The sequence below is a fragment of the Neolamprologus brichardi genome, chromosome 22 (genome assembly GCF_056152115.1).
Source record: "Neolamprologus brichardi isolate AB-2024 chromosome 22, ASM5615211v1, whole genome shotgun sequence".
In the NCBI taxonomy this organism is placed as follows: Eukaryota; Metazoa; Chordata; class Actinopteri; order Cichliformes; family Cichlidae; genus Neolamprologus; species Neolamprologus brichardi.
The window spans coordinates 31,447,385-31,472,240 of record NC_142124.1 but is presented as its reverse complement, the minus strand read 5'-3'; the positions used below and the strand labels follow the sequence as shown (position 1 = coordinate 31,472,240).

General features: G+C 41.9%; 1 protein-coding gene across 2 annotated transcripts in view; it reads right to left on the bottom strand.

The window, feature by feature from the left end:
- gabbr1b (gamma-aminobutyric acid (GABA) B receptor, 1b) overlaps positions 1–24,856 on the bottom strand; it is a 106,192-nt gene that overhangs the window by 52,622 nt on the left and 28,714 nt on the right. For both annotated transcript variants that reach the window (XM_087835030.1, XM_087835031.1), the window contains exons 3-9: positions 24,277–24,447; positions 22,775–22,876; positions 20,143–20,208; positions 16,924–17,115; positions 14,980–15,225; positions 14,792–14,855; positions 4,520–4,597 (exon numbers count right to left, since the gene is read on the bottom strand). In XM_087835030.1, the coding sequence (XP_087691156.1) occupies positions 4,520–4,597; positions 14,792–14,855; positions 14,980–15,225; positions 16,924–17,115; positions 20,143–20,208; positions 22,775–22,876; positions 24,277–24,447 (919 nt within the window). The remainder of the gene's footprint in view (positions 1–4,519; positions 4,598–14,791; positions 14,856–14,979; positions 15,226–16,923; positions 17,116–20,142; positions 20,209–22,774; positions 22,877–24,276; positions 24,448–24,856) is intronic.

Sequence of the window (24,856 nt, the reverse complement as noted above, 5' to 3'; positions counted from 1 at the left end):
AGTTTTTCCTTTCCAGTCACCTTTCTCACTCACTATGTGTTAACAGATTTCTCTGTATTGAATCGTATCTGTTATTAATCTCTGTCTCTCTTCCACAGCATGTCTTTTATCCTGTCTTCCTTCTCTCACCCCAACCGGTCGCAGCAGATGGCCGCCCCTCCCTGAGCCTGGTTCTGCCGGAGGTTTCTTCCTGTTAAAAGGGAGTTTTTCCTTCCCACTGTCGCCAAAGTGCTTGCTCATAGGGGGTCATATGATTGTTGGGCTTTTCTCTGTATCTATGAAGCGCCTTGAGGCGACATTTGTTGTGATTTGGCGCTATATAAATAAAATTGAATTGAATTGAATTGAATTGAATTGAATTGAATTGAATTGAACAAGGGGAAAACCTATATGTCTTGTACAATACCCATTGCTGGAACACAAAGACACGTAAGAACCAATCTACAACAAACTCACAGTAAGGAGGCCTAATTCTGTCATGTCACCACCACAGCTTCCTTTGGCACCAACCAATTATAAGGGCAGGACGGACAGCAAGGGAAGGAGAGCAACTAGACATGTCCCTTAGGGTGACTGCCCATCATGACTGCATTACGTAACAAGTCCCCTTGCTGAAAGCATCTGGCAACTTACAGATGTCTCTCACTTGAATATGCATGACTGCAAAAATACAACATATACAACAAGCCCTCCCTTGAAGCTTTGTCATACCAGAGAGAGGCCACTTGGATGACCTTGTTGTCTAAAAGTTACACTTTACACCCTAAGGAGCTAAGAACGACACTGAGCACATTTATTATTCATGACTAGGGATGGGTATCGTTTAGGTTTTATCCGATACCAGTACCAAACCGGTACTTTTGAAATGGTGCTGGTGCTTAAACTGTGCTTGAACCGGTGCTTAAAGAATGGAGAACACACACTTTGTCTAAAAACCTCTCATGTTCAGCTGTTTTTTTGTAAAAAGATAACAATGTTAGCCTTTTCTTCAGCTATAGAGCATATCTGGTATCACTCTTGGCTGGAAGCAGTGCTTAAACAATGGAAAAAACACAAACTTTGTCCAAAAACCTCTCATGTTTAACTGTTTTCCACTTTTTCTTTGGTCATTTTAGCCTTTTTGTCCAGGGTGAAGGGAGTATCTGCCATCAAACAAGATGACAGCCGCATGTAGCTACGACGGTGTTTGATAGTTCACCTTACATGCATTAATGTAATAACGTGGTTAGCCTACTCAACGTAAATTACACATGGACAACATTAAGCTACTCACGCAGAGAAGAACGGCTGCTGCCATCATCATCATCATCATTTCTGCTACACTGCCAGGGCTAGGGGCCAGGACTCTCCTCTTCGGGTTTTTGGGGGATGTTGCTAACTCCGGGTCCGATAACAGGCACCACACCCACAGTAGATGTGCTTGGTGTGAGGTCTCGCAGCAAGCTATCAAATACGGTGCATTTCTCTGCTTTTAAAAAAACGCTATGCGTCGCCAGGTGTTTAATCAGATTTGAGGTGTTACCTCCTTTGCACAGTATCACAGTATCAGCTTAAAGCACTTGTTGCAGCTGCTGAGTTTGCATCTTTTGCTATGAAGTACAGCCAGACTTTGACCGCTTTGCCTTGAGCATTTTTAATCTGTAGCTCTGCTCTAAAAGAACGTACGTACCTGGACCCGCCTACTATCCTTGGAAAGGTAAAATGATTGGCTAGAATCCAAAGTGTATGACTCTCAGGAAAAAAAGCACCGAAATAAAGCACCGAAATGTGCGCTGCTTTTCGGTCTGGTTACTACCGTTTATGTCAGAACCGGTGCCATAATGGCACCGGATACCGGTACCCATCCCTATTCATGACTGATAGCAAATTAGCCCCCATTATAATTCACCTCGTTTGGAAGAAAACAATCTGAAGAGATGACAAAGAAAGTAGGTAGGTGAAACATATCTGTGTTCAAAACAACATTAGAGGTGTAACTTCCATCTCCCTCATGAATGCAATGTGCATGCTCTTCCTTTTTGTATGGCAATAGCAAACTGCATCCCCCTTTGGTGTTAGTGCACATAACTGGGCATGTGCTGTCACTTCCATTTCAGCTGTCAGTTTTAGTGGTACGCAGTGCTGTAGGTAATCTTTTTTGTTGTTATTGTTATTTTCCAATATGAAAAGATATTCACCACTTATAAAAACAAAACTGTAACAAGTTCCAGATAAATGTTTGGTTTTATGTGTTACTAAATAAATTTAGTATCAGGCACATTCTGCAGCTAATTTGGTTAATTGGGTTCAGGTCAGTAAGATGATTGGGTAATAAAAGAGCATCTTACAAAGACAGTGTTTCAGAAGAAACAAAGGTTAGCTAGACTGCAAAAAACGTGTCTACAAATTGAGGAACAGTTTCAGAATAATGCTCCACAATGTAATACTCTAAAGACTATCACCATGTCATCATCCACAGTAAATAATATTAAAATTCACCAATCTGGAGAATCCTCTTTGTGAAAGGGACAAGGCTGAAAATCAGTATTGGAGCCTCATTATCATCAGGACCTCTGGTGGCACTGCACCAAAAGCAAGCATTGTGGGGAATTAGGGTGGTAAATATAGTAAATATGATACATAAACCTCAATTTTTAAATAATGTTTAACCTCCTAAGACCTGAACTCTTCCAGAGCATGCATTTTTAAATTTCTCTTTGATATTTGGGCATATTGGGGCCCGATGAATGCAAAAACAAAGAATTATCAAATGTATCAAATTGTCAGAATTTTGATAGAACAGTGGCAGTATAACGTCCTCGTAAGTGGATATCAGGCCCTTGTAGAGCAAAAGTTAATATTTTGGTCTAAATAACCCAAAATGTGATGTCCACATATGTGGACGCAGGGTCCTAGGGGGTTAACTCTATTTATTTATTATTTATTATTTATTTTGTATATATAAGATTCTTATATATTTTGTATATATAAGAATTATACACACACACACATATATATATATATATATATATATATATATATATAGAAACACCCAGCACGCCCCTGCGGGCAGTTTATCCTCCAAGCTCGGGTCCTCTACCAGAGACCTGGGAGCTTGAGGGTCCTGCGCAGTATCTTAGCTGTTCCCAGGACTGCGCTCTTCTGGACAGAGATCTCCGATGTTTTTCCCGGGATCTGCTGGAGCCACTCGCCTAGCTTGGGAGTCACCGCACCTAGTGCTCCGATTACCACGGGGACCACTGTTACCTTCACCCTCCACATCCTCTCGAGCTCTTCACTGAGCCCTTGGTATTTCTCCAGCTTCTCGTGTTCCTTCTTCCTGATATTGCTGTCATTCGGAACCGCTACATCGATCACTACGGCCGTCTTCTTCTGTTTGTCTACCACCACTATGTCCGGTTGGTTAGCCACCACCATTTTGTCCGTCTGTATCTGGAAGTCCCACAGGATCTTAGCTCAGTCATTCTCCACCACCCTTGGGGGCATTTCCCATTTTGACCTCGGGACTTCCAGGTTATACTCGGCACAGATGTTCCTGTACACTATGCCGGCCACTTGGTTATGGCGTTCCATGTATGCCTTGCCTGCTAGCATCTTGCACCCTGCTGTTATGTGCTGGATTGTCTCTGGGGCATCTTTACACAGCCTGCACCTGGGGTCTTGCCTGCTGTGATAGACCCCAGCCTCTATGGATCTTGTACTCAAAGCTTGTTCTTGTGCTGCCATGATTAGTGCCATGGCCATGATTTATAAATAAATATATATAAATATATATATATAAATATAAATATATATATATAATAATAATAAAATAAATAAATATTTATTTATTTATTTATTTTTGAAGTTACCCTTAACTTTTGAGCAGTAAGAGTATTTGCCTCTTCTTAAAGGACTTGCTACCGGCATTGAACAACCAAGCAAACATTCCAAACAGCTCAAGGTCAATATGTACCAACTACCCCCTCTCACTACTGCCCATTGCATCAATTATTTTATTTCCCACCTGACAGACTTGCAACATTCTCCACAGTTTTTCAGTGCATTAACCACTGTGAGATCTGCGTTTTGTTGTTCGTGCAGGCAGAACGGAAATGGATGCAGTCTCAGATCCTCTGTGTGCTTATTAGAGAACACAGATCCACCCAGATTACTTGACTTTTAGCAGCCACCTTCTGTGTAATGTATCACTGTCATGGCATTAAACTTGTTTTCATGCTTAATTAATAAATAGAATCTAACTGCCACTGCACAGCACTGGTCCATCACAGTGCTTAACTGTTGTTATCTAGGTGTGACTTAACTGGATATCTGGTGAGCTTTTACAATTTAGCAAATTGTTGCTGTTCCCACATGCTAAACAAAACCTAAAAAAATTTATGCAAATTGACCACAGAGAGTGAGATGGTAAAGAGGAGAGGGTAACAACAGAGGGAGGAAAAAGGAATTTGGGACAAGGGTGCAGGGTGGAGTACAAGACAGAGAAACAAAGGGGCGTAGGAAGATGAATGTTCCTCACCTATCCACTTGTCATTCCCATACCAGGACAGATTGCCTTTAGTGCTGTCGTAGTATCCGATCTTTTTATAGCTTCCTCCTGTGAAATACAGACAAAGAGAAAGAATGAGAGTGGAGGCTCACACTCTAATGCCTCTTAACATAATTAATGAAGATCCAGAAGTGTCTTCAAACTTACTAACAAGCCAAATATGTATAGGGACATTTGTCCTCTAAATATTTCAGTACAACAGCAAAATTATACCAGAACTGAACTCAAATTAAATGCTTGGCATTTTGTGAAATGGGCTGCCTCACTTTCCTTTTGAAGGATGTAGGCAGCTTAACATACAACAGGAGAAACATTGCATCTCGTGACTTTAAGTGGACCTTCTGGTTTAATTGGGAACTTTACAGTGCTGGATCCTGAAAACAGGATGGTCCAGTGTTGTTGGCCCAATTTGTCGTGCTTTTGGACTTTCAGGTGCTGCTTATTATTAAATATCTTCTGTTTGTTTTTCTGTTTGCTTTTTATTTACATTTCCAACCTTATGCATTTGCTCAGACTTTCCAGTCTTAAGTTCTTAATTCCAGTTTGTATTAAAGTTTCGTTTTTGTTTATCTCAGTGTCTGTGTTTGGTTCTCTAGTCAGGTTTCATTTTCAGTCACTTGACTATCTCATAATGTATTTACCTGTACCTTCTTTCCCCCCACTGTGATGTATTTCACTGACTGGTCCTCAGGGTGTTTATATATATAAATATAGGTAGTTACAACCGAGGGGATCACACTACCAGAAGGCAACATTGCAGAATTAGAGGACAGCTACAAGACTCCCACAGACAAATTTGAACCATGAAGAGGCCACTAGGACAGCTGCAACCAATAAGCACCTGCAGAGAGTCAGGCAAGTCCTGAGGAGTCAGCTAAATGGTAAGAAGTTGGTGGGACAATGTCTGTGATCTGTCCCAGTATGTTCCTGTGGATTTAGGTTTGCCTTGCTTTTTGGACTTTTTGTTTGATTGAATTTGTCAGCAGCCTGAATAAACAGGCTCACCTTTGTTAAATCAAGTCTGCTTTTGGGAAATAAAATCACAATTTTCTACATGGCATCAAATCTAGCATTTTGACTGTGACAAGAAGACTCTATGAACTACTGAAAATCTAGGTAAGCAAATAAGTTACAAGCTTCATGGGGACATTTTGTGTTCATTTAAATAAATCTGCTTCAATCTGTTGGTATAGATGGTGTCAGACTATATTATCCACATCCTGAATGCCAATGTGTACTTAATACAAAGATGTGACACTGATGTCCTTTTTTGAATTAGATGAAATAGACCCCTACGACAAGACCATCAAGGGAACAGTTCACCCTGCCTGGGATAGGGTTACTGGATCTCTGCCCTGGAGCCAGGCCCGGGGAGGGTGCCCGAGGGCGAGCGTCTGGTGGCCGGGCCTTAGTCCGTGCCCGAAAAAGGGACATGGGCCCATCTTCCTGCAGGCTCACCACCTGCAGGAGGCACCGTAGGAGTCGGGTACAATGTGGAGGTCCTGGTGGACCAATCCCTGGCTACCAAGTCTGGCAATTAGGACATGGAATGTCACCTCTCTGGTGGGGAAGAAGCTCGAGTTAGTGCATGAGGTTGAGAGGTACCGGCTAGATATAGTCGGTCTCACCTCAACGCATGGCTTGGGCTCTGGAACCAGCCTCCCGGAGAGGGGCTGGACTCTGTCTCAGTCCCTGGTGAGAGGCGGCGGGCTGGGGTGCGTATCTTGGTATCCCCTCGGCTTGCTGCTGGTATGTTGGGGTTTTTCCCGGTGGATGAGAGAGTTTGTTCCCTTCGCCTTCGGATCAGGGAATGGGTCCTGACCGTTGTCTGTGCTTATGCGCCGAGTGGCGGTTCAGAGTACCCAGCCTTCTTGGAGTCTCTGGGTGGGTTACTGGAGGGTGCTCCTCCTGGGGACTGTTGTCTTACTGGGAAACTTCAATGCTCACGTGGGGAATGACAGCGAGACCTGGAGGGACGTGATTGGGAGTAACGGCCTCCCGGATCTGAACCCGAGTGGTGTTTTGTTATTGGACTTCTGTGCAAATCACAGTTCGGCCATAACGAACACCATGTTCGAACATAAGAGTGTCTATAAGTGCATGTGGCACCAGGACACTCTAGGCCACAGGACGATGATCGATTTTGTAATCATATCACCAGACCTGAGGCCATATGTTTTGGACACTCGGGTAAAGAGAGGGGCTGAGCTGTTAACTGATCACCACCTGGTGGTAGTTGGATCAGGTGGCGGGGGAGAATGCTGGACAGACGTGGCGTGCCCAAACGTACAGTGAGGGTGTGCTGGGAATGCCTAGCAGAGGCCCCGGTCTGCGAGATCTTCAACTCACACCTCCGGCAGAGCTTCAACAGCATTCCGAGGGAGGCTGGGGACATTGAGTCCAAATGGACCATGTTCAGCACCTCCATTGCCGAGGTTCATTGAGCTGCGGCCGCAAGGTAGTTGGTGCCTGTCGCGGTGGTCTTCACCAAGCTGAAGGAGGGGTCCATTGTTAGCCTGTGGGACTCCGGAATCAGCTGATAGATGCCGACAGGCCAAGAGGAATGCAGCGCAGGCGGTGGCTGAAGCAAAAACCCGGGTGTGGGAGGAGTTCGGAGAGGCCATGGAAAAAGACTTTCGGACTGCCTTGAAGAGATTCTGACAAACCGTCAGGCGACTCAGGAGGGGAAAGCGGTGTTCTACCTGCACTGTGTATAGTCAAATCAAATCAAATCAAATCAAAATGTATTCCTATAGCACATAAAAATACAACAAAGTCGACCAAAGTACTTCACAGTCGGTCCGAGCAATAGCATAAGACAGAATAAAAAGAAACAGTTAAAAGGAGGGCAGGAAACAATATGACAATTGTTTGAAACAAAAACTAGCCACGAAATAACATACTAGTTTTAATCAAAAGCCAGACTAAAATACTAAGTTTTAAGATGCAATTTAAAAGACTGGATGGACTCGGAGGGACGAATATAAGGCGGGAGGTTATTCCAGAGTCTGGGAGCTACAACAGCAAAGGCCCGATCACCTCTGGACTTCAGACGTGACCTCGGTTGCGTCAGGAGCATTTGATTGGAAGATCTAAGTGTCTTATTAGGGAAGGAGTTCGCATAGATAGCTGGTAGCCAAATTATTTAGAATTTTAAAGGTAAGCAAAAGAACTTTGAAATTGATATGATAATCAACAGGGAGCCAATGTAGATGGGCTAAAACTGGTGTGATGTGGGCATAATTTCTAGTACCAGTTAAGAGACGCACAGCTGTGTTTTGAACTAACTGGAGCCCGTGAATAGAGGAAGATGGGAGGCCCCAGTAGAGAGAATTACAGTAGTCTAATTTGGAAGTGATAGGAGCGTGAATGAGCTTTTCAAGGTCCTTCAAAGGGAGGTATGGTTTTGCTTTAGATATCTAACCCAGCTGGTAGAAACTGTTTTGTTTTTTTGTTTTTTTTACCACAGAGGAGATCTGTTTCACGAGTTTAAAAGAGCTGTCCAGAAAAACACCAAGGTTTCTAACAGTGGGTGAAAGATGGCTAGCAAGGGGCCATTAAAAACAAAGATCATTAAAAACCCTAAGTAACGCTGTCTCAGTGCTATGGCGAGGTTTAAAGCCAGACTGACATTTTTCATTGATACCGTTAGTATCAAGGAAGGTCTGAAGTTGTTTTAGAACCGCTTTTTCCAGAATTTTGGATATAAGGGGGAGTTTGGAGATTGGTCTGTAGTTAGTTAAAGCACTAGGGTCATGATTCTTTTTCTTTATAATGGGTTGCACGACAGCATGCTTAAATACTGACGGTACACAACCTGATGAGAGTGATACATTCAGTAAAAGTTGGAGGGACCAATAGTGGGCAAAGCTTCCTTAAGAAAACGAGATGGAAGGATATCATGGGGGGAATTAGAGATTTTGAGATGATCAATTATAGCTGTTAAATCAGAATAAGACAGTGGCTTGAACTGTTGAAAGACAGTCAAGCATTCAGGGACTGGAACAGGGTCAGAAACTAACAATGACTGAGATGAGAGAGATGCCCTCAGAACTAAAATTTTGTCAGTGAAATTGTTTAAAAGATTATCACAAAGTACAGGGGAGGCATCCCTATAAGTGAAGGGGCAAGGGTTTATCGAGGAATTAAAAATACTAAAAAGGGCTTGGACATTATGGCAGTTAGACCAGATAATATCAGAGAAGAAGACCGATTTATCAGCTTTAACAGACTTTTGATACCTAGATAGACATTTACGAAGAATGTCCAAAGAGACGTGGAGTTTATCTTTTTTCCATTTTCACTCAACGCGCCGACATTCACACCTAAGGGCACGGGTAGTGTCATTAAGCCAGGGTTGGCGTAACATTTTGGCCCTTTTTGTCCTCAGAGGTGCCACCGAATTAAGAATGTCGGCACATGTAGTATTAAAAAGGTTGGCAAGTTCCTCCGCTGATAAATCCGCAATACCATTAACATCAGAAAGAGGAGAATAAAGAAAAGCAGCAGTGAAATGAGCAATTGACTGAGAGCTCATCGAGTGCGTTTGCCGTAGAGAACCATTGCTATACAAATCAACATTGTTAGTAACAATGTTAAACAAAATCGGAAAATGGTCCGAAATCCCAAGGTTGTTAATGTCCGTGATGCAGATATCCAAACCATGGGACAGTACCAAATCGAGTGTGTGAGCTTTTGTGTGAGTTGGATCACCCACCCACTGGGTGAGATTAAATGAATCAATAAGAGCAAGGAAGTCCTTGACTAGTGAGCCGTCCTCGCAACAAACATGAATGTTAAAATCTCCAACAATTAAAATACAATCGTAAGAAAACACTCCCCAGTAAGTCAGCAAATTCAGAGATAAAATCCTTAACAGAGAGACGGAGACGGCCTGCTGTATACACTCCCGCCATCTTGGACAGGTTACGTGCGGGTGGAGTGCTGCTGACTTAGACTGAGAAAATTGTCAGGCAGTGGAAGGAATACTTCAAGGATGTCCTCAATCCCACTGGCAGTCTGGGGATGAGGGGAATGACCCACCAATTTCCGGGGGCGAGGTCACTGAGGCAGTTAAACTACTCCTTGGTGGCAGAACCCCTGGGGTGGACAAGGTCCACCTCGAGTTCCAGAAGGCTCTGGATGTTGTAGGGCTGTCTTGGTTGACACGCCTCTACAATGTTACGTGGAGATCAGGGGCAGTACCCCTGGACTGGCAGACTGGGGTGGTGGTCCCCATCTTTAAGAAAGGGGACCGGAGGGTGTGTTCCAACTACAGGGGGATCAAACTCCTCAGCCTCCCTGGGAAAGTCTATGCCAGGGTGTTGGAGAGGAGAGTCTGTCCGTTAGTCGAACCTTGGATCCAAGAGGAACAATATTTTTTTCATCCTGGTCACGGAACACTGGACCAGCTCTTTATCCTCTCAAGGATACTTGAGGGTGCATGGGATTTGTTTGCCCAACCAGTCTACATGTGTTTTGTCGACTTGGAGAAGGCATTCGACCGTGTCCCTTGGGGGGTCCTGTGGGGGGTGCTCCGGGAGTATGGGGTGCCAGGCCCATTGCTACGGGCCATTCTGTCCTTATACAACCGTTGCAAGAGCTTGGTCTGCATAGCCGGCAATAAGTCGGACTCATTCCTGGTGGGTGATGGCCTCCGCCAGGGCTGCCCTTTGTTACCAATTCTATTCATAAGTTTTATGGACAGAATTTCTAGGCATAGCCAAGTGGCGGAAGGCTTTCACTTGGGTAGTCTCAGGATCTCATCTCTGCTTTTTGCAGATGATGTGGTTCTGTTGGCTTCTTCGGGTGATGGCCTCCAGTTTGCATTGGAACGGTTCGCAGCTGGGTGTGAAGCGGTGGGAATGAGAATCAGCGCTTCCAAATCTGAGGCCATGGTCCTCAGCCGGAAAAGGGTGGAGTGCCCAATCCAGGTCGGGGATGAGACCCTGCCCCAAGTGGAGGAGTTTAAGTATTTTGGGGTCTTGTTTACGAGTGATGGGAGAAGGGAGCGGGAGATTGACAGACGGACTGGTGCAGCGGCCGCAGCGATGTGGACGCTGTACCGGTCTGTGGTGGTGAAGAGAGAGCTGAGTGTAAAAGGGAAGTCCCTACCCTCACTTATGGTCACGAGCTGTGGGTAGTGACCGAAAGAACGAGATTGAGGATAAAAGCGGCGGAAATGGGCTTCCTCTGAAGGGTGGCTGGCCTCTCCCTTAGAGATAGGGTGAGAATTTCGGCCATTCGGGAGGGGCTCAGAGTAGAACCGCTACTCCTGCACATCGAAAGGAGCCAGCTGAGGTGGTTTGGGCATCTGACAAGAATGCCTCCTGGATGAGATTTTCCAGGCATGTCCCAGCGGGAGGAGGCCCCGGGGCAGACCCAGGACACGCTGGAGAGACTATATCTCTCGGCTGGTTATTCACTACTTTGTGTTGCTCACAGAATGCACTGTGAGAAAGAGTGCATACACCTGCGCAGCGCTAATATTTACATTTTCTTTTCTACAGCAGAGGGTTAATCATGTGATTTGATCATGTGATTTACAGCAGGACACAACTTAATGATGTTTTTCTACCACAGGATTACTGAGATTTTGTGTTGTAAGTGCTTGTAAAGGATTCAGCACAGACAGAGAAGTGACAATTGAACAGATGTGCAGTGGTTACAGAATAGTCAAATGGGGCTCATTATCTGACCACTATTGGGCTCATGGTGAGTGACAAACTTAAGGAAAGTCACTGATTACAATGTGGAATGAAGTTCAGATGTTCAATGATTTGGAGCAAATTATGGGAAAACGTAGGGGTTTAATGAGTTCAGAATAAACCTGCAATGATAGTTGTCTCTGTGATGCTGAATACTTTATTACACATGAGCTGCAGTTGGTTGCAAATAGGGCTGGGTATCATCACTGATTTCTAGAATCGATTCGATTCAATTCGATTTGAATCTGGGAAATTTTGACAGTCAGAAATATTATAATTCAGATCAGTACATTTACATATTTTTGTATCTATAAAAAGGAAGCTGACACACGCAAGACTTTATCAAAGGTGTGAGCATCACAGCAGAGGCCTTTTTTGTCAAAGTAGCTGAAGATAAAACATAGAAAAACATGAAGGTGATTTTCCTGGCCTGGATTTTATAAAAATATTCTGCAGTACTTCAAAAACGAAAGAAAACCATTAATCAACACATGAACATTACCTCTGAAGTTACAGCGGTTTTATTAGAGACACGGCTAAGCGTTTTGCATTTTGTATAATTTTAAAAAGTTTAAATTTGTTCAGTATTGAACGGCAGAAATTAGGTTTTCTTTTCGGAAGTAAGTAAAAGGAAAAAAAAAAGTCGGCCGACAGCGCTGTAAACAACGGTAGACTTGTGCGTAACAAGCAAGCGAATAATGAAGAAAACAGATTTTAGACGGGAAACTGTTCTTGAAGTACAGAGAGAGAGAGAGAGAGAGAGAGAGAGAGAGCTGTGCATGAAGTGTGATTTTATTGTTGTGGAAGCAAAACAGGAAAAGTCAGAGTGAATACATGACGATGTTTACGTGAAGCGTAGTTTGGATCTTCTTTTGCTGCTGGTTCGGTCAATATTGTTTGGAGAGACATCAAACTAACAGCTTTAGAATCAGCGCATAAAGGGCGTAAACACAAAGCGCGGACCAGCCGACAGATCAGAATCAGCGAGCTGTCGGCTTTCAGCCCCGACTGTGAGAAAGTCACATCTAACTGATTCTGATCCGCGGGTCGCGCTGTGTGTTTAAGTCTTTGTGCAGAATCCGTGTTCCTGCTCTCATTTACTGTCTTAGCTGTTTGGTGGTTATTGAAATTTTGTGAGGTTTCACCAGAGTTTCTGGCATTTCGGGCAAAATAAATTTATATTAAAAAATCGATTCAGGATTTTAATGAATCGATTTTACGTTATCCGAGTCAGAATCGATTTTAATCGATAAATCGATTAGAAAAACCCACCCCTAGTTGCAAATGTGAAGTTTGTTTTAACTTAAAGACTTTGTCTTCGAGGACACAGGCTCCAGGTGGAGCTGGGAGTTAAACAATCTTAACATTTAACTGCTGACTGATGTTTTGACAGGGTTACAGGTGGAGTGAAGCTGCTCCAAGAGGGAAACCCTGGAGAATTTTTCAGAGAGAATGTGCAACATTCTTGTACATGTCTCATTGGGGAGTTGACACATGGCGAGAGCTGTGTGGCACAAGAGGAGTGTCAACTTTTAATTTGCAGGTGTCGTGAGGTGCCATGATGAGAAAGAGTGACTGAGAAGATCGTCGACAAGATGGAAGCTGAGGCCAGGAGAGAGGCTTCAGGAGGGTCAGAGATCATCTTCAGCACAGCAGACATCACACAGAGAGCTGTGCTATTGGGCTTCCAAGCGAGTGTCATGAGGAGATTTCGCACAGCAAAACCTTAAATAAAATGAAGGAGATTCGACGTTGACGTTGAGGAAGACAACTAAGGTGTACGACGTACTCTGCTTTAAATCGTCAGCAGCGTTGGAACGTGAGAACCTGAGGGAGCGTGCCAAGCTCCGTAAGTGACAGCACAGAAGAAGTTCAGCGATGGAATTGTGGTTCTGTGTGAAGCACAGATGCTAGGAGACTGGGAAATAGCTGACACCACCCTTCCCAAGGATGAAGATCACCTAAAGTGTGTCATTTTGCAGATTTGGTGCACTGCAGAGAAGCGCCTCTGCGAGGGAGAGATTGTCTACATTTACATCATGTCAACTTCTCTAAGCTGGTTGAAGTTTTGAGCCATGGGTAGACCTGATTCAAAAAGGGGGAGAAGATCATAAACAACTTGATCTAATTTCCTTTTAAAAATCTTTTTCTGCAGAGACAACAGGAAAGGAGAAGAGTTGTAAATGCAGATGATTCACCAGTTGACTCTAACCCCCACAGGATGCCTACAGTGAGACGATTTGAGGGGTTGATAGGAGTCATAAAAGGAGTGTTGACCAGGCTACAGCTTTGAAGTTAGCTGAGAGCCACATGGACAAACAATAAAATCAACTGATGTGTTTGAATGCCAGTGTCTGTATATGTTTGGATTGTAGTGACATATGATTTTTGGGAATGTTGATTCTTCTTGTTTGACTGTTGACATTCATTTGTTTACTTGCAGGATGTAGTTTACTGTGTATGAGATCAACGAGAAGCAGGTTAATGCTTACATGAATGTGAACTTTTGCAGCGATAGAAGGTGAATGACGTGAGGAGTTGTGTATGAATGAAATCTACACTGACACTGCCACAAACAAGGGTGCATAAGTTGAAATTTAAGTATACAATGACAAAAAGGGGGGAATATTAAGTCTAATAATAATAATAATAATAATGGATTGTATTTATATAGCACTTTTCGGGACCCCTCAAAGCACTTTACAATACCACTATTCATTCACTCTCACATTCACACACTGATGAAGGCAGCTACAGTTGTAGCCACAGCTGCCCTGGGGCAGACTGACAGAGGCGAGGCTGCCATATTGCACCATCGGCCATCGGCCCCTCTGGCCAACACCGTTAGGCAGTAGGTGAAGTGTTTTGCCCAAGGACACAACGACCGAGACTGTCCGAGCTGGGGCTCGAACCTGCAACCTTCCGATTACAAGATGAACACCGAACTCTTGAGCCACGATCGCCCTAATTGTTGAATGTTGTCATTGTGGTTTCTTAAATTTGTAAAGTCTGAGTTCAATCTATAGGATCAAGACATTCCTTTGTCTCTGACCACCTCTCCAGCCACTCTGTGCTGGGGGAGGTTTTATTGCAGATACATTCTATCTGGAAGATCTGTTTCTTGTGTTGTAAGCTTCCTGCTTTTATGACCCTTTTGGTGAGCAGGAGGTCACACACACACACACACGCACACACTCTCACATGCATACACACACACACACATTCTTGCACATGCATACACACACATAGTGCCTTGTCTTAGAACCATTGGGGGTTTTACGGTGGGAAGTGCTCGTGTTGTGTTGTATGTGTATTGTAACAGTTTGTCAATAAATAGCCGCGAGGGAAGCTGCTCTTTGAAGGATTTGGGCTGGAGAGCTGGTTCTGACCCAAAACTTCCCTCGTCAGCGAGTTGGTTGTTCTGTTATGTCTTGCGTTCTTCATGAGGAATAAGTCTCTAAACTAGCGGGGCATGTGGAAACACAGACCCAACAATCAGTTCTATTTGAAAGTAGACATGTTTGCTGTAGCATACCTTGAAGCTGTTCAATTAAAGTCCAGGCCATTCGAGATCCTTGAGCATCAAATACAACATGACCCTGAAAGAAGCATAAAAATGTTGATGATGCAATATCTGCACGCACCCTTCACACAGTACCCATGTGTCTTTCTCTTTGCAACTTTTTTTTCTCTCACTCCAGCACCAGTAAGTGTTGCACTTACAGACACTCCTTCAAAAGAGCTGGTGTTCATTGCTCGGTAGATCTCAGCAGTGATATCTCGGTTGTTATAGTTGAAATCTTCAAGACGATGACCCTTGGTCCTAAGGGGCCCAACGGTTTTGTTGAGGGCCAGAGCTAGAGCCCACACAGCGTCATACGCCAGCGGAGCCTCTTGGAAACCACCTGTTTCTTCTGGATTTTTACCCCCAAGTTTGGACATGAGCTGAGCAAGAAACTCTTGAGAGGTCTGGATACAGGAGACCATGACAGAGGAATAGTTAGACATAGGACACACTGATCATAAGGTAAAACCCCAACAAATATATGAAAGAGAAGCTGTGACTATATCATTTCACTTGCTTTGCATGGTCTTGTGTGTGTGTGTGTGTGTGTGTGTGTGTGTGTGTGTGTGTGTCAGTGAGAGAGAAAGGGCGAGAGAAAGCATATTGTGACCTTGAAGCATTTTACTTGAGGCATATTTTAAGTTGTCAGATTCCTATATCCAGATATACCACGGAAAACATTTTCCTTTGTGTACAATGCTCATTGTTCATGATGTGCACATGTAAAACCTCACCTTAATTCTGTTTGTCATGTTTTTCATGTCTGCCTAGCCCTAATTGCAAGTATCTAGGGCTATGCAAAATGGCTAAAAAACCCTCATCCTGTAGATTTTAAAAATCATTGCCACACCGTATATGATGAAAGCTTTAACTATGTTAAGTTATAAGAATTTTAGTTATTAGGGAAAAAAATAATTAACAATAATCATTAATAATAATTTATTAATTAATTAATGGCGTTTCTAAAAATATGTGCACTGTGTGAAGATATTGGGGATTATAGGGTTAAATTCCAACAAAACAATGTTATGTTTCTCGTAACAGAAAGTGAGTATGAAATACTTAACAATATGGTCACATGCTAAGACGTTTTCACTGAGCATATGTACTAAAATTGCAGTTCTGCTCTTCCACTGATATGTAACAAAGGTTGTTCACACTGCAAGTTATTGTCATTTCAGTAGTGAACCTCCACAAGTCTTCATTAAATTTGCTTAAAAAAGGCTTGGCAGACATTCGTTTGATGTTGTACAATGTTTGTTTCACACTCTGACTTTTCAACAGGGAGCCCACAGTGACAGTTAGTGTCTACTTTACAGTTTTAATGGTACATGTAAAAAGATTCAGAATAATCTGTGACTGTTTAATCACTTAAGGTTTAATACAAAAACAAGTTTAGGCAACAAAAAAAACGCCTGTTTTCCATAAGTGACATTATTTCTAAGTAGTCACAAGGTGTGGCCTACTTGTGTGTTTTAAAGTGCTCAGGGAATTCAACAAACACTAACTGTTGAAATTATTTCAGTCTTCTTGTCATTACTGCTTGTGATGATATAGCCATGGATTCAGGGATCACACAAATGACTGACCGGATTGCGAAACGTCCATCCTCTACACTTTTAAGCATCTAACATCCTTTTGATTTGCCTTTGCTTTACTGCATGCTTTCTTTTTTCTTTTTTTACCTGTCTTGTCTTGCAGTGAAGGCCAAGAAAAACTGCAGAAAAGACTTATTTTCCCAAGTGAACCATTACGGCTTTTGCTATATTGATTTTCATAGTTTATTTGATGTTTATCATTTTTACAGTGGCTTGCAAAAGTATTTGCCACATTTTGTCACGTTACAGCCACAAACATGAATCAATTTTATTAGAATTCCACGTGAAAGACCAACACAAAGTAGTGTACACATGAGAAGTGGAACGAAAATCATACATGATTCCAAACATTTTTTACAAATAAATAACTGAAAAGTGGGGTGTGCTTTGAAATACATTCATTTAGGGTTTTCTTTTTAGCTTTTTAAAAGGTTAGATTTTTTTTGCAACAATTCTTTTGAGCATCACTGATAAAGTTGTGTCATAAGATAATGCATGTCTTACCAGGTTAGAAGCTCCTCGTACTGTTTCTGGGTTAAGCATGACAATTTCAGTAGTTACATGACCCTCCACAGCTTCTGTCATCTGCTCCACAGTACAGTTGATGGATGGGTCTTTGATCTTAAACCAGTTGTCTGCATACCAGCCAATGAGGAACCAAACAAACTTTTTCCCATATAACTTCTCCTTGTAAACCTGCAAAAAGATGATGGAAGAATGTGTGAAGTTGAAATTCAATTCAACACCAATTTTATTTAAGAAAAAGAGAAGTGAGAAGGATCGTGCAGAGCTCCTGACCCAACCTGCTGAGCTTTAGCATCCTACAGTTTGTGTTCCCTTGCTACACGTTCAACATTATGGCATTCTTCTTCTGAACCTAATACAACCATATAAATAATACATCAACAATGATCTGCTCCTTGGGTGTAGATCTGTGGCATAAAAAAAATTGTCTTGATCTACAGGGTTGGCCATTTATATGGATACACCGTAATAAAATGGGAATGGTTGGTGATATTAAAGTCCTGTTTGTGGCACATTAGTATATGTGACGGGGCAAACTCCTCAAGATGGGTGGTGACCATGGTGGCCATTTAGAAGTCGGCCATCTTGGATACAACTTTTGTTTTTTTCAATAGGAAGAGGGCCATGTGACACATCAAACTTATTGGTAATGTCACAAGAAAAACAATGGTGTGCTTGGTTTCAACGTAATTCTTTCATGAGTTATTTACAAGTTTCTGACCACTTATAAAATGTGTTCAATGTGCTGCCCATTGTGTTGGATTGTCAATGCAACCCTCTTCTCCCACTCTTCACACACTGATAGCAACACCGCAGGAGAAATGCCAGCACAGGCATCCAGGATCCGCAGTTTCAAGTGCTGCACATCCCGTATCTTCACACCATAGACAATTGCCTTCAGATGACCCCAAAGATAAAAGTCTAAGGGGGTCTGATCGGGAGACCTTGGGGGCCATTCAACTGGCCCACGACGAGCAATCCACTTTCCAGGAAACTGTTCATCTAGGAATGCTCGGACTTCCTAAATGAACCCATACGTTGAAACCAAGCACACCATTGTTTTTCTTGTGACATTACCAATAAGTTTGATGTGTCACATGGCCTTCTTCCTATTGAAAAAACAAAAGTTGTATCCAAGATGGCCGACTTCTAAATGGCCACCATGGTCACCACCCATCTTGAGGAGTTTGCCCCGTCACATATACTAATGTGCCACAAATAGGACTTCAATGTCACCAACCATTCCCATGTTATTGCAATGTATCCATATAAATGGCCCACCCTGTACTATAACTTTTCACCTGTAAGTGTTACTTTTGAGGGTTTAAGATCAACAACAATAGTGATATTCAATATATTAAAAAAACAAAACATTTTATACCCATCAAGTCTTGTGAAACAGTACATTTGAGACATAAAGTGTGTTGCTGTTACAGCCTGTGAAGGCTCTGTCTGACACTGGTTAGGTTTGCGACATTAATGTAAACTGACATTTAAGTGGCCTTGTAGTGTTCAAAAATATTAAATTGTTCTTGTGAATATAAACAAAGAAGCTCTAAGTAGTATGAAGTCTACAGGAGTTCTGTCAAATCTGGTGTTTTATAGATCACTCTTCTTTTTTTCTCTCAGGCCTCTTTATATACAGATCTTATTGCAATATCTTCCGAGGCCTGTTAAAAATTGTAACAAAATCTATTTGGAACATGGAATAGTATAATCCAGGGTATGATATGTATGATATGTACATTTTGTAATAAACTGCTAACCAGCACTTGGTGGTGGTAACTTAGAGAGTAAAATAGCAGAATTGCATATTTATTGAATGCGTATGATAATTCTAGTTCCCATTACCATATAGAATCAATGTTCCATCATGTATGATAATTTGATAATTTGGAGAATTATATTTATTATTTATTTATTTATTGTTGTTTTTTGGGTTGTTTTTTGCATTTCACAGCCTTTAATGTTATTACACAGAAGGATTAATGTAGGTAGGAATAGGTAGGATTCATTCCAGCATTATAACATTTTTTTATTACATATTATTATGAGGTTACTATCAAGTCATTATGTTGAAATTTCCAATGCAAACACATTACCAATACATTACTTACATTACATACATTATTTCAAAAATACTATATTACTAGTCTGTGAAGGTTCTCAGTCATCCAGGTCATCGTAGTCTAAGGAGCTTGCAAAGAAAAGCGTCTGGACTTCTTTAAGTTACTTGAAGACGTTTCACCTCTCATCCGAGAAGCTTCTTCAGTTCTAAGGTCAAATGGTGTATGCTGTACAGTGCAGCGAGGAATGCCCAGACCTCTACATCGGAGAGACCAAACAGCCACTTCACAAGCGCATGGCACAACATAGAAGAGCCACCTCCACAGGACAAGACTCAGCAGTCCATCTGCATCTAAAGGTCAAAGGTCACTCTTTCGAGGATGCCAATGTTCACATTTTGGACAGAGAGGACAGATGGTTTGAAAGAGGAGTGAAAGAAGCATCTATGTCCACTGTGAGCGACCATCTTTGAACAGAGGCGGTGGTTTACGACACCAACTGTCTGCCATCTATAATCCAGTTTTGAGTTCCCTCCCCAGACGCCTTAACGCCCACTCACATCCTGGGCCATCTGACCTCAGAAAATCACATGATAAGGTGGGGCCAGGTTTCACACTGAGCTCACCTGAAACCCTGGCTGATTGGGACCCACACCCACTTTCACACCTTGGCTCAGGCGATTAGAGGATCATCAGGGGGTCCTTTTGTCCCTCTGTGGGGGGAAACTCCCACTAGGTTTACATCTGGCACTCCCCACCATTTGACCTTAGAACTGAAGAAGCTTCTCGGATGAGAGGTGAAACGTCTTCAAGTAACTTAACTTTGCAAGCTCCTTTGACTATTACCAGGTTATACTAATACTAATTGGTTTTGTCTGAAAGGCATGTTTGTTCCCGCATCAAGTGTTAGTTTGTTATTACCCAGTTACATAAAAATCCAAGATAATTACTTGAATATCATTTGGCTGATTGTTAAGTGATAACTTGCTATCTCTATAACATTACCAGCTTATTTCCACCTTATTATCCCACTAGTATCATATTATTTTAAGCTGGGCCAAAAAGTCCTCCCTAAAATGTTTCTGTTATGTAATATTTTAAAGTAGACACATGAATCTGGTTAGAACATTACCTCACAGAAGACTTTCCTTGCCTCTGTCTCATAGAACAGGCCGACAATAATTCTGGCATCTTGACGCTTGAAAGTGAAAATAAAAGGAAGACAGCACAGTCACAGAGAGAAGAGACAGAACACACACTTTAAAAGCCCTGTCGGGCTGGGCCAACCCTCATCCTGCATCACACAATAATAGACGTTCTCTCCACTGCAAGACATTTATCCTGTTACCATGTTTGTGTTACTGCAACTAGGGTGACATGCTGGGCTGGGTCATTGTAAGGTATCTGTGTGGCAGGAAGAAAGCAAGTCAGCCAACACATGTCAGAACTGCAGCTTTCTCAAGCTTTGTTGCCAGCAAAGCTCTCCAGGTCTGGGATCCTGGTGACTGTGCAGAGACAAAAATGACCATCTTTGGTTTGACGATACATATCTGATAACTTAACCAGATAAGACATAGAATGTGCTGCTCAGAGAGAGTAATTCCTCAGCTCTGTTGCTCCGAGTGAGAAATGTCCAAAAAGAGAGTGTTTATGTTTATCACTGTAGATTTTCTTCTGACATTCTAAACAGCTCGGCCAACTATCAAAGAACGGGATTTTTTTTTTAAAAAAGAAGAGAATTCGACATTTTTTATGTTTCACAGGAGCTTCATTTCCTCCTAGAAATGAGGCTTAACACTTGGCATCCAACTTGAAACAACCCTGGTCACTTCATTTGGCAGTAATTTAAAAAAATTATCTGAATAAACATTATTTCCAGTGGTCACCAGACAATCAGCACTTAATACAGTGCTTAATACGATGCACCAAAGGTCTGGTTTGACTGTAGTTGTACAAACCCAATTCTGGGGTAAAATGTAAATACACGATTCACAATTTAAAACTAAACATATCAAACATTCATAGTGACAAAAATGTACCTTTTTATGGTACAGGGTCATAAATAAAACTTTGTAGTTACCCTTCATCTTTTGATAACAGTCCATATGTGTGTGGGAGCTGAACAGAGCAACTGCTGAACTTTTGACACAGAAAGTTATGCCATTCTTGTCTGATAGAGCATTCTAGCTGCTCTGCTTCTTTGTTCTATTGTTATATTATGCTCCAAATGTTTTGGAGCCTGAACTGTAGGTAGGTAAGTTCAGAACTACAATTATTCTACTATGAAGCTGTGCTGTTTTAATAGCTGTAGTATGCAGGTTAGCATTATCTTACTGAAGTCATTTGGATGCGAGAACACAATGGTGTGAAAATTTGCAGTAACTGGCAATCTTTTATAGCGCTATGGAGGAATTTTGGCAGATTCATTTTGCAGAATTGTTGTAATTCGGCCACATTGGAGGGTTTTTCAAGCGTGCACTGCCTTTTTAAGGTCATGCCACAGCATCTCAGTCGGACAGTGGTCAGGACATTGGGTAGGCCACTACAAAGTCATTACTTTGTTTTTTCTTAAGCCATTCAGAGGTAGACTTGCTGATGTGTTTTGGATCATTATCCTGCTGCAGGACCCAAGTGCACTTCAGCTTGAGGTCATGAACAGATGACGGCAGAGCTGTGTGCTGTGTTAAGCTGAAGAAGGTAGCTGGAAGGCTGCACAAACTAAAACAATGCAAATAAGCATTCACTTACCTTGCAATGCCATGTGGGTTGGGTCCTTTGTAACAGTAATATTTTGAGTTTTTGACTACAAAATTTGCAGTTACTCATCAACATTGTCAACACTGAAACATTGTCACTGTATTGCTTTCCAAGGAGTTGGACAAATTTTGACCATCATTAATTGTATCGTAAGGGTATTTTCACAAATGCTGTGTTAAATCAAACTCTGGTCTGGCTCCCTCAGTGCAGTTCATTGGTGTGCGGATCAAAACAACCGTATTGAGACCCTTTGGAGGAGGTGGTCTCAGTACAGTTCCAAACAAACTCCAGGGCACTTTATTTATGGTGTGAATGAGATCCGACCCTGATCTGAACCATGTGTATGTTACAAGTTTGGGCTAAAAAATGTCCCGTAGCCACGTGTGCTCTGTATTGTCAATGTAGGAACATACTATAGACGTGCAAAGGTTTGTACGGGCCACCCCAATGGGTGGCTGTAGCTCAGGAGGTAGAGCAGGTCATCTGCTGATTGGAAGGTTCGATCCCTGGCTCCCCCCAATCTGCATGCCAAATATCCTTGGGCAAGATACTAACCCCAATTTGCTCTCCGTAAAAAGCGCTTTGAGTCCTCCGGGAGAGGTAGAAAAGTGCTATATAAGAATCAGTCCATTTACCATTTACCATGAAATAAATGTAAATTCTTTGGCTTCTCCTGTAGTCCAGAACACAGCACCTTCTTACTGTATCTACTCATTATCTACAGGCCAAATCTAGACGCATCCAGTGATTTCAACCAGAAAAAACAAACAATAGGTGTGAAAACATCCCAAGGACACTACAATACAATTATGATCACACTTTTTACACCAGAGTTTCGTCCATTGGGAAGAATTTCCATCTGTTACTAACTCGACATTCTGAGCAGCAGGCTACCTCTGAAATTTCTGTCCTATTTTTGCTAAGTATCCAAACACTCTGGCAGTTAACTGGCCAGACAAGGTCTGACTGATCAGTGTCCAGTGTAAGAATGATTGGGGAACTCGCACCTTGAGATTTTTGACAGCCACAGCTGGGTCGGTTAGGAAGCTCTGACGAACACTGATTTCAATCCCTGCCTCCTTCACCCTCTCCTCCAGATCATCCAGAGTCTGTGACACACAAAGAGACAAGCACAATAATAAGCACACAGAAGAGGACTGAGCAACAGAAACAGCAACTAAAAAAGGAAAGAGAACGATAATGGAATAGTAGGCAGTAGGAAGAAATGCAAAGAACAGTTAACAGCAACTGAAATAAGTGCAAAGTAGTGAGGGGGAAGATGAACTGGTCATTCTGAAAAATGATGGTGAGTGGTGGAGGTGATGTTACTAACAATCAGATAGAAGCCTGGAGAAAAATGAATCAGGAGAAACATAAAACCATATGTTGAGGATAAGAGATGGCAAATGGTGATGGAAATGAGAACAAAATCTTATACATATCACACAGTGATACATATAATATTGGAGAAATCAACAAGTGCACTCATCTTCTCTTGTCCATATTTGTCTTGTCTCAAATAACATTTTATCTATTGATTTTTATTTTAAATTTGTTTTTATGAGCATAAATAGTCATAAACTGTAGTGCTTATAAAAACCACAAAGTTATCATTAGCCAGCAGGGTGATGACATGAGCAGCAGAATTTCCCTCAGGTTTTAATAAACACCATGGAAGGTCTCTGTACTTTGTTTTCACTCATAATTTGGTAAATGTTGTGGCCCAAAACTACTTGTGTAGATCAGATCATGGTTTGAGTTAAAAATAACTCTTTCACAATCACATTGTCACGTCCTCGCTGGCAGATGTGTGGAGTGAGACAGGAAATGAGGGAATGAGACACATGAGACATGGAGACATGACTGACTGGGAGATGCACAAACATAGAGACAGGAGTGACTAGACATGAAACGTGTAACACATAGTAGCAGAAACCTAAAGACTGTAATTTAAGGATACACACATGGAGAACAATAAGGAGAATAACACTGAATCCAAAATTATAGATTAATCAATAAAAATAAAACACTGGGTCACAGACCCAGTACTGTGACACACATGTTAGAGCAGCCTGGGGGACAAGTCCTTTCCACTTCACAGGACAGTACTGAAAAATACATAAAATTTAGTTTCGAGTGAAATATTTTAGTGTCAAAGTGAGCTGTCGCAAAAAAAAAAAAGTTGTGTTTTTAAAGTGAAATAAAAGCTTAAGATTATTATTCTTGTTTTAAATGGCAAAATATTTCACATTATTATAGTCTTCTCCTTCAGTGAATTCAGAGTTTTATAAAATGACAGAAAGCTTTTCATGCTAAGTTTTCTGCCCTTGCAGTAATTGGATGTGTTATTTTTGTTACAATTTTGCTTGTGTGCTAACAAAATCCCTAAATATACATTTAGCTAAACTTTGACTAGCGAGCTCCTATTTAAAGGTGGGGCCAGTGTAGTGTCTTCACCACACCCCTCACTGTGCATGAGTTCACAGAATTATTGTAATATATGACTCACTGAGGTAAATACTTCTGTTGTTTGCTGGATAGTGGCAATCTTGGTCCATTTCCACTTCTGGAAGAGCTGTACCCGAGTGGGGTTGTGCAGTGTAGCAGATGGATGAGTACGGAAGAAAGTGGGGAAGCGCTGTCGGTTGGACAGAGCAGGAGAGCTGGAGCCGTATGACAGCTAAGAGATGTAAAGACACAAAGAAATGCATTTAGTTTGAATATGAAACCCCCAAAGATCAGTTTATGACACTTATATAATTTTTAAATGTTCTCTCTATATATTTAAAGGAAACTACTGTAAAAATGAGAGACTATTAATTTCTTTTCAAGTGGGCAAACTTACAAATTCACCAGGGGAATTATTTCCCCCACTGTACACCTTCTTTGTAATAAAGGAACCACTTTTAGGCCTCTTGATTACTCTTTGTGAGATTAATTTGGATACATGACAGCATAACAATGAATGTAGATGTGTCAAATGCTTGAAACATGGCAGTTGATTTTTCAAAACAATTGTGTCTTTTAGTGAACTCACTTATCATAATGATGACAGAAATGTCACCATATACAATCCGAATTAAGCTTGA